The sequence below is a fragment of the Stylophora pistillata genome, chromosome 6 (assembly GCF_964205215.1).
Source record: "Stylophora pistillata chromosome 6, jaStyPist1.2, whole genome shotgun sequence".
NCBI lineage: Eukaryota > Metazoa > Cnidaria > Anthozoa > Scleractinia > Pocilloporidae > Stylophora > Stylophora pistillata.
In genome coordinates, this window is record NC_142524.1 from 7,747,533 (window position 1) to 7,759,964 (window position 12,432).

General features: G+C 39.1%; 3 protein-coding genes across 5 annotated transcripts; 1 reads left to right on the plus strand and 2 right to left on the minus strand.

Moving 5' to 3' along the window:
• Nucleotide 1: 1 nt before the first annotated feature.
• On the plus strand, nucleotides 2-10,032 carry LOC111330737 (MAP3K12-binding inhibitory protein 1). 3 transcript variants are annotated; one of them, XM_022935696.2, is made up of 10 exons: nucleotides 2-120; nucleotides 200-325; nucleotides 1,127-1,220; nucleotides 1,796-1,857; nucleotides 1,980-2,082; nucleotides 2,235-2,300; nucleotides 2,663-2,830; nucleotides 6,954-7,051; nucleotides 7,637-7,699; nucleotides 8,107-10,032. In XM_022935696.2, exons 1-10 carry the CDS (start codon nucleotides 61-63, stop codon nucleotides 8,179-8,181), a joined length of 915 nt encoding a protein of 304 aa, XP_022791431.2. In that variant the 5' UTR covers nucleotides 2-60; the 3' UTR covers nucleotides 8,182-10,032. The 3 variants fall into 3 exon arrangements, with proteins under 3 accessions (XP_022791431.2, XP_088581964.1, XP_088581965.1); XM_088725838.1 differs by lacking the exons at nucleotides 7,637-7,699; nucleotides 8,107-10,032 and adding an exon at nucleotides 6,760-6,858 and having other exon boundaries at nucleotides 6,954-7,019; XM_088725839.1 differs by lacking the exons at nucleotides 7,637-7,699; nucleotides 8,107-10,032 and adding an exon at nucleotides 6,763-6,858 and having other exon boundaries at nucleotides 6,954-7,019.
• LOC111330819 (histone H2B.1) lies at nucleotides 3,979-4,928 on the minus strand. The gene has a single exon (XM_022935809.2). The coding sequence runs from the start codon at nucleotides 4,926-4,928 to the stop codon at nucleotides 4,539-4,541; it is 390 nt and encodes a 129-aa protein (XP_022791544.2). The 3' UTR covers nucleotides 3,979-4,538.
• Nucleotides 4,821-5,830, minus strand: LOC148728048 (histone H4). The gene has a single exon (XM_088725844.1). It carries the CDS (start codon nucleotides 5,773-5,775, stop codon nucleotides 5,464-5,466), a length of 312 nt encoding a protein of 103 aa, XP_088581970.1. The 5' UTR covers nucleotides 5,776-5,830; the 3' UTR covers nucleotides 4,821-5,463.
• Nucleotides 10,033-12,432: the final 2,400 nt, after the last annotated feature.

Genomic DNA, 12,432 nt, shown 5'->3' on the forward strand with positions numbered 1-12,432 from the left:
TTAGTAGCCTGGCAAATTGACGTTCTTAGGAGAATTTCAACGCGATCGCAGATTGTAAATATGGAGAACGAGAATGTTTTGATAAAGCTCTTTAGTTTGTTTGAAAGTTTTATTCAACAGGTAAAGTTTTTGGGTGATTTCCTATTAACTACATATCAACGAGAAGTGCATAACAATTCGGAATGTTTTTCTCGAACAGTTACCATTGCCCGCAGAGCTGGTTGATTTTACATTCTGCCGGGAAAAACTTTTGAAAACTGCAGTCGACGAGAACACTGTTTTGGGACATCTTTCGCGACTCGTGGAAGATATCAAGTTTCTAAAGGTATTTGCTTCAATCGATTTTTAATTTAGATAATCTACACGTGTAGACAAGTGGCATTTTTGCCAATCAATCAATCAAACAATCAACATCTTTAAGGATCATTTTATCCATTTGAAAAATTATTCAGAAATTGGGAGTGTTGGCAATGTTACTGTCCTCTTGTTGCTGCGATTCTTCAATTTAGTGTACTAACTGACTTCGCCCACCACTACCTCTGACTTCTTAGTACCCTGCAGTGAAGCATATCTCACCTATCCCTGTGTAATATCTTTTGTCTTAGGTAAGACCCCCCTCTCCGGCAACCCTTTCAGCAGGTGTCATGCCATATTCATACTTTAACTCAGAAGAAAAGAGCTTGCAGTCCAAATGTTGAGGCAGCTCTAATTACCATGACAGGATGGAAAACGCGTGCACTGTAAGTACCTCCTGTTGTCCCACACTAAGCCTAGAAAAGTTTTCTAAGGCTTTGTATTGGGTGACAAGAGGTACTTACAGTGCACGTGTTTTCCTTCCTGTCATGATTTATTTGTCAGCACCCACATGGAAGGTGTTGACAGAGAAGTGCAAATGAAGGTAAAAGAAGAGATGCCTGCACTGGCCTCACCATCCTTTTCTCTCACTGCACCTGCTAGAGTGTTTTATTTCTTCTCACAATGAGCTGTCCATGAAATTGTTGGCATCCAAACTGATCTATTTCCCCCCACCCTGTTTTATGTCCTTTAATTAAACCACTGGTAATACAAATAAAATAATTTGTTCTTATGTTTTAGTTCACTAATTAATGTTCAATTTTTTTTTCAGAGCTATTGTGAAAAAAATGGAAGAAATGACCCAGTTGGATTAAGTCCGGTGGCTAAGAAAATGAAGCTAGTTGATATTCAGGAAGATAAAACTGGTACTATTTTCATTAAGGTCATTTGGTTTTATCAATTAAGTTGATAAAATAAATTGGCCGCCGTAAAGAGCTTAAAAGCTGATGTTTCAAGTGATAGCCCTTTGTCAGAGCGAAACAATTTACATTATCAACTTAGTTGATAAAACCTAATTACCTTGTTACCCTTACCAAGATTCAATACATGTAGAAAGTTGTTTTGATACAACTTCAGTCATTTCTGTACCAATCATCACATTCTTCCCCAAAAGGTATTGTTTCTCAGCCTTAAAGGTTTGAAAAAGGATAGATACCACTGTGCCATTTTCCTTCGCAAGCATGGTTAATTAAACAATATGAAATTTTTCAATTTCATGATAAGAGTCCAGTTTCACTGAAAGCAAATGGTATTTTAATTGCAATGTTGTTGACTCTTTCCTATCACATGTATTTGCTAATGTTGACTGTTATCAGTGTGCATAAATCTACAGAAATTGTTGTTTAAGTTTTAAAAGAATCTCAATTTTATTAGACTGAACTAGCTTGTTAAGAACATTTATGTAAGTTAATATTCATTCTCAACCTTTTTTTGTCTTAAGTACCAAACAACATCGAAGAAATAGACACATCACTTATTCAAGTTAATGCTTCAAAGTCTGAGGTAAATGCAAAAGAACACTACTAATTTTTACACAAAAAGATTTAAACAGTTGCCATTTACTATTTTATTACACTATCGATTTATCTTGTATTTAAATGTTTCATTGAAATTTTCTTACTTAGGTCGATAGGAGAATTTCAGCTTTCATGCAAAGGAAACGTTTGGAGGTTGATTTGCTGAACAAGAGGGAGTTTTGTAGCATCATTGATACAGAAAGTAACAATGGTTAGTGAGAAATAATTTTTAATCCTTTTAAATATCCCAAATTATTTGTAATGTTATTTTTTATAAGTTTTTTTTGTTTTATTTGCATGTCCTTTGATTGAATGTTGCACTCAAATGACAATTCCTTTACTCTTCCTCTTTTATGTCCACAGAATTTAGCTGTGCACGAGTTGATGCAGTATTTGTGCACAGACATGGACAGAAAAGCCATATTAAAGGTATGCAATTAACAAGACCATTTTCCAAAAACAGAAGCTCCAGACATGTCTTTAGAGGGGTTCAGCTTCTTTCCCAAAGAAAATGCCCTACTGATAACACATTTCTTTACCCTTATTGCAGTTTTATCTTTAGCTAAAATTTGGACAACCACCACCAGATTGGTGAATAATCAATGATGAATTCTTAAAAGGTGAGGATTTCCTAATAAGGTCCATCCTCCATTAGACATTGCACCCTGGAAAAAAAAAAATATCAACTGCGTAAACATTCCTGCATTCCCTTTCTCACTTTACACCCATTATCCCAGCCTGGTTATTAGCTTGCAGAAAGTCACTAGTTTTTACTCTTGGTGATATGACAGTTACACAGGTAGAAAACACAAGTAGTGCAAATGAGGCACAAGCTCTTGGACCCGAGATCTCAAGACAAAGAACAACTGTAGCTTCTCAAGTTTCTATGGAATTTAGATCTTGTCCTGGCACAGAAGAGCGCTTCAGAGACATTGAGATGCACCTTGGATACAGACCAGGTTAGGACTTGCATACACTCATTGAACCTTAAAGGTCGGCACACACGAGGGGACTAGTCCCTGCGACTAGTCCGTGTGACTAGTCCCGGCAACAAGTCTTTGAAGGGTTTACACGAGGGGACCGGTAGCAGGGAGTAGTCCTTTAAGGTGTTCACACGAGGGCACTCAATTGCACAAGAACATAGGAAAATTAAGAGGCAAAAGATGTTTCTTAGTCTGGGGCATTACACGAAAACAATGAAAATTTGGCAACTTTTCATTGTAGCACTATTAAACATCAACGCAAATGAACTACACTTATTCAGTCGGATTATTCATGCTTTTACGTGCTCTGTTTTTTTTATTTATTTATTTATTTTTAACAGACACAGAGTCAAATAGGGTAAAAATTCCATCAAAACGGCTCCAAGACATCTGTGTATGTTCACAAAACTAAAAATAGTTTTTTATTCTTCAGTTGTAGAAATCTAGAATTCAGGGAAAATTCATAGAAACTGCAATGTTTACAAATACCGGAAGTCATGCATCATGCTGACCTGTGATTGGCTTATTTACCGTTTAGTCGCAGGGACTGGTCGCAAAAACAGTTCACACGAAGGGACAGACATTTGTTACATGCGACAAGTCCCTACGAATGGTCGCACAAATTCAAACCAGTTTGAATTCATGCGAACAGTCACAGGGACCAAATTTTGGTCCCTGCGACCACAGAAATGTGTAGTTCACATGAAGAGACTAGTCGCATGAAACTGGCCACTGGGACTAGTCGCAGGGACTAGTCCCCCCGTGTGTGCCGACCTTAAAAGTGACCAGCTTTTAATTTTCCCTAATAATTGATACTGCTGAATCATTTGTTAAGTTCATGAAAATAATAGAAATGATCACCAACTTAAGAAGCTGTGATTGCTTTACAAATTCTCCTTGTCAATACCAAAAAAGTGTATAGAGAATATGGACACTGATTTAAGGGTGTAAAGAGTCAATATCACACCAGAGCTAACAAGTGTTTGCAATGGCTGGCACAACACTACTAAGAATTTGGTTGGCAACACAAACAAGTCTGATGATACCAAACAGTTGATATTGGAGCACTCAAAACACACACAGAGATACAAACAGGGATCTAGCTTTCACAGAATGAGTCCATCTGCCCACTCCATTTGTTTATTAGTTGGTTACTGGAAAAAAATAATTTTCAACGTTGACACAAATTATTTCAACATAGCTGAGTAAACAGTGCAACTCAGTTCGTCTACACAACTTCTGAATATCAGATTTATTAGTGATAGTCTACATGATACAACGATTTCATGTTGTCCAACCTTTGAAATACAAGATTGAACTGCGTACCACTTCCGTGTGGAAACTGAAATACAAGGAAAGCTAAGGAACTACACCTCGATCTAAAAAGTCTCTGTAATTTTTAATTAATCAGTTAGGAATTGGCATCTAAACTAACACGTAGATGAAAAAAAGGGGGGGAAAATAATGAGATGAAAGGACAATTCTCTTACAGACAACTATAATTTCACTTATCGCGTTAATCGAACATAAAAATGGATAAAAATGTCAACTGTTTTGCGCCATAATTGAGGGCAACTTGAGTAAGTTACATGCTACGATCAATAGTCAATCCAATATGTCTCACGTCCTTTCGAATATTCCTGGCTGACTTTCTGGGGTTTGCAAACCAAGAAAAGTTCGCAAATTACTTGCTACTCGTGTATTTAGTGACGGCTTTGGTCCCTTCACTGACAGCGTGTTTGGCCAATTCCCCGGGAAGGAGCAATCTGATTGCGGTCTGAATTTCGCGAGAGCTGATCGTTGATTTCTTGTTGTAGTGTGCCAGTCTTGAAGCTTCTGTGGCGATCCTTTCGAAAATATCGTTCACGAAAGAGTTCATGATGCCCATAGCTTTACTAGAGATTCCTGTGTCAGGATGAACTTGCTTGAGGACTTTGTAAATGTATATGGCGTAGCTCTCCCTTCGTTTTCGAGTTCTTTTCCCTTTTCCTCCCTCGGCGGCGCTCTTCGCCTTACCAGCTCGCTTTTCGCCCTTTTTACCGACTCCTACTCTCGGTGGATTTTGTGGTGGCATTTTGTGAAAGTTGAAAATGGTGTTTAAGTTGTTGACCTTTGCATTTAAATGAAATTTACGTCGGATCAATTAGTATGCGGATCAAAAATCTCGAACCGCGATTGGTACGCTGGAGAAGAATAATTTCGGATTGCATATATTTCGTGTTATGAAAGCCATGTGATGAAAATATGAAAATTGGGAAAAGGGTTCTTAAAATACTTGCTTGCCCGAGGATTCCACTCCTATCTCCCAGTGAAATTGATAGAAACGTAGTAAAACAAAGGTAAAAGTTACATAAGGTAGACTAAGAAGATTCGCTACACCGATGTACAGGTTTCTCTAGCTTACTAGTCGCTCTCGTTGTCAATATTCTAAAGATAAACCGGCTGAAGTCCGAAATCAGTTCGATTAGAAAAGAGAGTAGAGACTGCCAAACAAATACGCAGTTGTTGTATTAAATTAGTAAATCGGAGCCTTGATTGGTCACGACTTTAGGAAGATGTGGTGGCTCCTAAAGGAGCCTTTGGTAGTAGTGTGATTCGGTCAAAGAGATCTAACCGCCAAATCCGTACAGCGTGCGTCCTTGCCTCTTCAGAGCGTACACAACATCCATGGCGGTCACAGTCTTTCTTTTAGCATGTTCCGTGTAGGTAACTGCATCACGGATCACGTTCTCCAGAAATACTTTGAGAACTCCGCGGGTTTCTTCGTAGATCAGGCCAGAAATGCGCTTCACGCCACCACGGCGAGCAAGACGACGGATAGCTGGCTTTGTAATTCCTTGAATGTTGTCCCGTAGGATCTTGCGGTGACGTTTAGCACCTCCTTTACCGAGGCCTTTGCCACCTTTTCCACGTCCAGACATGATCTGTATCGGTGAAGACTCTAAGTAGTATCAAAATTCTGATAATTATGATCAGAATTTTATTTATTATTTTGATGCGGACCTCTCAGGGAAGTTAACAAAATTTTGATTGGTTTGAACTTTTTGTGAAGTCTCTTTGATTGACGTGAGCTCTATACATGACGTAATATAAGATTATTTCCATAAATTTTTTATATCCGTTTTTCCTGCAAGCTTCAGGTGTATCTCAGGCGGCCCAAGTGTGGGGTCTTAAAGGGAAATTAACTAACATGTTAAGATAGAATCTTTACGTATGATGCACGATCCTCGCAGTAGAGAGCGCTATTTATGCAATAGCGAAAATCAGACCTGAAAAAAAAAAAAAAAAATCAGGCCTGTACGGGATTCGAACCACTGACCTCTGCGATGCTAGTGCAGCGCTCTACCAAATGAGCTAACAAGCCAACTGGGAACAGGCCGTTAAGTTGATTCGTAATAAACCCTTGATGATAAATCAGATACAACGTATATATGAAGTTCATATATTTTGAACTGCGGTATTAGATACGTATGATGCAGAATCTTTAAGCGTAATGATATAGAATATGGTATAGAATCTCTAAGCGTAAGCGTGTGCCGTTATAAAAGGAAGAATTAAAAAAAATTGCAAAAAAAAAAAAAAAAAGGGATAGAAAAAGCGAGGAATATAACGTCTTAAGTATCCTTACCCTGGAAGGCTTGTTACTTCAACCAGTTCCGAGCACCAACTGTCGCCGCTCGAAGGCCATTAAATTCCACAAAAGTCTACTTTTCTTCCTAAGCGAATGGCAAATAGCTTCCCGTTCGAGCGGCACTGACCCAAGAGGCACTCAGTTTTACCGCTTATACTGACTACGCTTTGTAGTAACGCGTGATGCGAACGGCCTTACTGCGTTACTACAAAGATTTCGATTTTGAATTGTATTCTTCTTGCGGAAAGTATTTATTTAATTGATATGTCATCAGCAGCCATTTTGATTTGGAGAGGCCTTCTCAAGTCAAGCCACAAATATCACCTCAATCACGTGCAATAGCAGGAATCCATTACTTTGGCTTCCGACAAAAGTAAAAGTATTTCGGATGTTATTCAATGTTTTATATATATCTTAAGTCAAAAGAAAGGCCAAGGACTAAAATGCTCTTTTTGTGTTCCTGTATAGAGACACCTGTACCACAAGACGTTTATAAGAGACTCTCCGATCTTGAGAAAAGAATTCTACACCTGGAGGGTCTCTCGCCAGAGTACTTCAGGAATAACGTAAGTACTCAGTAGGATTCGGAACAGTGGCTGTAGGTTAAACCCTTACCAGGGATCCAAGAATTTTATGATCAGTGTCCAGTCCTTCTCGACCAACTCATCTTCCCACTCCCTTTATGGAAAGGTAGTAAGGTGAAATCCTGTCGTTGCAAGAATTATTCTGGTTGACAAATGCTAAAAAAGAGCAAAGGTCCAATTCAGGTCCAGTGGGGGAGTGGGGGGGGGGGGGCGATCAAGAACCACCAGGCCCTCCCTTTGGTTTGTGCATACGGAATGTTCGTTCTATCACTGGGTCTGTATAATCTGACACACGTTTCTTTTCGTTAACATCCACTCGTTTTCACTTATCGTTGCTTTGATCTGACCACGTGTCCAAAGGAGAAAAAAAAACCTTAAAGGAAACTGAAGACCTGGGGTTTCCTTCCTTTAGTGTCTAGGCAGAATTTTTCTTCAGACTCACGCTCGTGACAAGACCAGAAAAAAATATCTTTCATCGCTTCCCCATGTTATCTTACACTGTTGACTTTATCTCACGCTATTGGCTTCGAACCTGCAAAATGACATTTTTCGGTTGTAACATTTCAGCCTGAGAATATGAGAGATGGAAAAATGTCTTCTGGTGGAGAATCGACCTTTGGTTCTACTCAGGTAACATAACCATTTTCACCTTTAACTGCCAAATAAATGTCTTAAAAGCGCACACGATAAGAAGCCAACAAGAATCCGGACAGAGATCAATTTTTTAAGCATTTTCTTTCGAGGTACTCCAATTCAACGGTCGGAAGTCGTTACAACAATTACTGTAATTGAGGAAAACGAAGATGAGTCTGGATTCCACAACAAAAACTCGCGTAACTTTCGCCACGCGCGTTTGCTATATTATTTGCTATGTTATATTAACGTTCCTCGCACACAGCGCGCGTCTTTTGCACTCAAGAAATGCCTTCGTTCGAGTCCTCAGATAGCTTGTTGTACGTTCTACTTGGGAATATCTTTATATAGTCTGCATTGCTTTACTTTCAAACTTCTAAGTCAGTTCTTTTCAACACCCACAGAGCCTCACATTAGACGAGATTGATGACAGAATTAGAAGCTTGCGCCATTCATTGTCCAAGGGAGTTTCAAGCTGACTAAAGTAAATGACTGTGATACAAAAATATCACTGTTAAATAATCATTGGCCTATACCAGGGATTAAATTAGCTGAAAAGTCGATCAAGAGTACGCGATGGAGGCGCATGTGGGCAGATGAACACAGCGGTCAATCGTCGGGCATGCGCAAGGGGAATAATTTTAGCCGCCTCCGTGCCAATTTCCCGCGCTCACATAAGAAACAACTGCTGTATCGCAAAATAAGCGAAAGGTAGTTGATACGTTAGAAAGGTGTGAAAGGAAATAAAACAAAGAGAAAGGAAAACTCGAGACTTTTCGAACACAAACTTATTCAAGTACGATGTCCTGTTGATTTACTATCACTCTGCTTTGAGATTTATCAAAAAATATATACCACAGATAGCGCAGAGATAGTTAGGATGAAAATTAGGGTGGTTCATTTACAATAAGACCATCCCAATTTAATACTTCGTTTCCCATCGCCCGACCGACCCATTTTTTTGGAAAAGTAAAAACAAAACAAAAATTCCTGCAACGTTTTTAAAGCCTTTTTAGACATTTGACAGTCGTTTTAATATACATCTTTTACCATCTGGTTATACCTTCAAGCCTAAATGTGAGATTTAACATGCAAAAGTAACTAGAACCACAAACTGAATGTTTCTTGGAAAAGAACATTTCGTCAAGACAGCTTTTTTCATTAAACAGTAACTTTCTAACAGTCTTGCTTGTCAGTTTCAATCTCATAATGGGGGCGAATGAAAGTTTAGTTTTAACACGAAGTTGCATTAAAGGTCTCTTCTTCTCAACGAACTTAAAATTTACCCTAGGTAAGGCCACAACTTTCTCCTCTTTTCGTAATCTTATCACAAATGTACATGAATTACTGTCTGCCATTGTAGATAAAGAGTGACGAACGAAGAAACCACGTTTTCGGGTTAACTTTGTAACCAAGCTTTCGTACTTAGCAGCCCGGCCTTCTCTGTCACCCAGACCCCTTTAAGTGTTCGTTCGTTTCTTTATTTTTTTGCCCGACCGACCGACCGACCGACCCACCCTGACGAGAGGGAGGGAGGGCGATGGGAAACGAAACATTAAATTGGGATGGCCTAACTGGAAAAAAAAAAGTTAAGTAAAAGTAAATTCAATTTCTTGTTTCAAATCTTGTTTATAATCGAATTGCTAGCTGAGTTCAAGTCTTTCGAATGAATAAGGGAGTAAGTTTGTAAAGAAACTGGGGTGCTACCGTCGGAGGAGGAGGAGAAGAAGAAGAAGAAGAAGAAGAAGAAGAAAGAAAGTTTAATTCCATCATCATCACAATTAATCTGAATTACAATGTGGTTACAATCATACGACCATGAAAAATTACAAAAGTTGATGAAGGAGGGACTGGTTTTCAATGGGTTTTATAATAAAATTACAAATAACTTTATGCCTATACAAACTGAATGGGCGTATATATAGCCTAAAAATAGTAATTATTAAAAGCTAGGCTAACAAGTACTTGGGAAAAAACTAGGACGCAGTCATTCTGTCCTGCATCATTTAGGCAATATATATTTGTTAGCGCGTCTCGTTTGATAGTGTTGCGTGTGCCTACTTGTCATTGGGAGATATTTAACGAGAAGACCTCCTCTTGAGATATTTTCAAGAGTTTTAAGACAAAGTTCACTACGTCTTTCATCAAATGTTCTCAGTAAGTTAGACTGAAGAGTTTCTAAGTAAGAAAGCGCTGGGGTAATAATTTTAACAGCACGTTTCTGTATACGTTCTAATTCCTGTGAAAGGTACTTTAGGGGGGTAGTGTAATGTATTTATTCAGGTTGGTTTAAGTGAAATAAACACAACTTTTTGTTGTGAATGAACGGACACGTTTTGCGTCGTGCGCGAACGCATTTAAAAGCGCCTGGTTGGTCATTAGTCTGTAAAGAATTCTGATCAAAAAATTGCCTATGTTTTTGTCCCGTTTGAATGAAATGAGCGGAGGCTGCGAAAAGATAGTGCTTGAGTCGGGATCGTTTTGAAGTAATTTAAAGTTTTTAAGAATGATGGATTTAACTGAGTGGTTGTGAGGGTGAAACGTGAGAGTGAATGGAATGCGGTCGGAATCTTCATTTGTGACGTTTGTAGTGCTGAATGTCGATCAATAAGTTGGGCGCGGTGGTAACCCACTTGAACGACAGAATCTGGGTAACCACTTTTATCGAAAAACTGTCACATTGACTCTGATTTGTGGTGGAAATCAGAGTCATCACTACATAAACTAAATGTTATAGGGTTGACGCTAAAACTCAATTTAGCTAGCCCAAACGCAAAAATGACCAAGTTTAGTTTTCTCACTGACTTTGGCTTCTTGAGAAACTTGAAGGGCAAGAATCCTTATAAACGAGGACCTGAAGGCAGATAATTGAACTTAGCAGTGTTACGTTTAAAACTACGACTTGAATCTTCATTGCCATGAATAGATCATTGGACTTTTCTGAGGACAAATGCCACGAGAAATGCTTCAAAGAGCATTTCTGAGGCTATAGATTTCAAAATTTTCTGGGGGGAGGGGGGGCATGCCAGACCCAACACTTGTCTGGTCTTGTTCTGAAGTCTGGCTACGGCCCTGTAGCTGATGCACTCACAGGCGGTCCAAGGGTACAGTGTGTGATTTTGGGGTCTAAAGGTCAAACTGAATTTTGTGCACTGCAACATATATGAAATGTTCATCTTTCTAAAAGCCGCTACAAAACAAAATGAGCTGATCAAAACTTTTATCATAGTCACAATAAAATAAAAAGTGTTCCACGGCTCTCAAAAGACGTTCACTTTATGGTCAAAACGTATAAAAGTCACTGCAAACGACAACAGTCCTTACCAGGACCACTCTCACACGAACGGTGAGGCCACACGATAAATTATAGTAGGCCCTGCTATAATTTGTAAATAAAGACAAGCCTGTCTATAGAGAAATTCTGCATCGGAACTTTATGGTGTACAGTTTAGAAAAAAATTCATCTGCATTTGGCAAGGACTTGCTTCCAAAAAACCAACTGGAGAACCCTTTTTTATTATTATTATTTCAAAACTAAAAATTTCACAGAAATTTTCGAAGGATACTCGTATTTAATTGCCGAACGCGTCTCAGAAACTTCTACAGTGTTTATCAGATATTGGTAAATAAAATACTTCAACGTCATTGTGCTGTTTAAATTTGAAATCCTTTCTAATAAGGAAACATCTGAAAGACAACAAGGAACGCAGTTAAGATCGAAACTCAGGAAGGTCCATACATAGGAGCTCTGCTCAGACGCCGACCCTGACACTTGCTCGTCTCTGCATTCTACAGGTTCTAATAAATTGCACAGGCTGATGACAAACCAAACTCTTCGGTATGCTACAGCATTTATCGTAAACCTCATTAGCTGCTCTATTTTATTCAAAGCATCTTGTCTGGAAGTTCTGTTATATAACGGTTTCCAAAGTAGGGAGATCTGCGAGGAGTCCACATTCCCCAGCAACCAATCAGACGCATCATCAAATCCAAGCAAGAGTTTGTCGCGTCTTTGCTAGCACTTGAATTCGGTTTACATGTTTAATTCTTGTGAAATTAGGGTGCCTGCAGCCCTGCTGACACAGAGGGATCATAGTGGAAGCTTGAGTAACCTGTGGCCTTTAAGGATGGTTTGTCAATGTTTTGTTTCATGAATGCGGTGACAGCTGAAACAGAAGGCTCAGTTTAAAGAAGCTCGAGGAACCTGTGGCTTCTAAAGATTGATTGTCAATGTTTTGTTGCATGCACGCGGTGACAGTCACTGACATTCAGTTCCATCAATTCGAGCTTCGGGTCTCACAACATTTCGTCTTGATCTGCTACACAGATTCCTCGCCATTTCTTCGGCCTCTCGGAAACCTTTTCTCCACAGCAGTTCAATGAATGCGACCAGAAATTGTCTGTTTCGACATGTGTATATAATCGGGTTGACAGTAGAATGCAACACAACTAACCCAAACACAAAATGACGAAGTGTAGTTTTCTCACTGTTTGAAAACTTTTCCCCGTATAGAACCCACGTGATGGACATAACAGCAATTGGGAGAATAGAAATAAGCAATATGATCACTATCGTGAAAGTTGTTAACTTTAAGGCTTTCTTTTCTCTTTTGAATCTGGCTTTGGCCTCATCAGAAACTTGAAGGGCAAGGATCCGCTTTTCATGGCGTCTAGCTTCCTTATAAACGAGGACCTGAAGGCAGATGATTAAACTCAACAATGCTACTGTG

Excerpts from the sequence above, each read along its gene's own strand:
- LOC111330737 (XM_022935696.2), top strand. The coding sequence starts at position 61 with ATGGAGAACGAGAATGTTTTGATAAAGCTCTTTAGTTTGTTTGAAAGT. Across the intron at positions 1,858-1,979 it reads TTAATGCTTCAAAGTCTGAG|GTCGATAGGAGAATTTCAGC; the intron begins GTAAATGCAAAA and ends TTTCTTACTTAG. Across the intron at positions 2,301-2,662 it reads ACAGAAAAGCCATATTAAAG|TTACACAGGTAGAAAACACA; the intron begins GTATGCAATTAA and ends GTGATATGACAG.
- LOC148728048 (XM_088725844.1), bottom strand. The coding sequence starts at position 5,775 with ATGTCTGGACGTGGAAAAGGTGGCAAAGGCCTCGGTAAAGGAGGTGCT.
- LOC111330819 (XM_022935809.2), bottom strand. The coding sequence starts at position 4,928 with ATGCCACCACAAAATCCACCGAGAGTAGGAGTCGGTAAAAAGGGCGAA.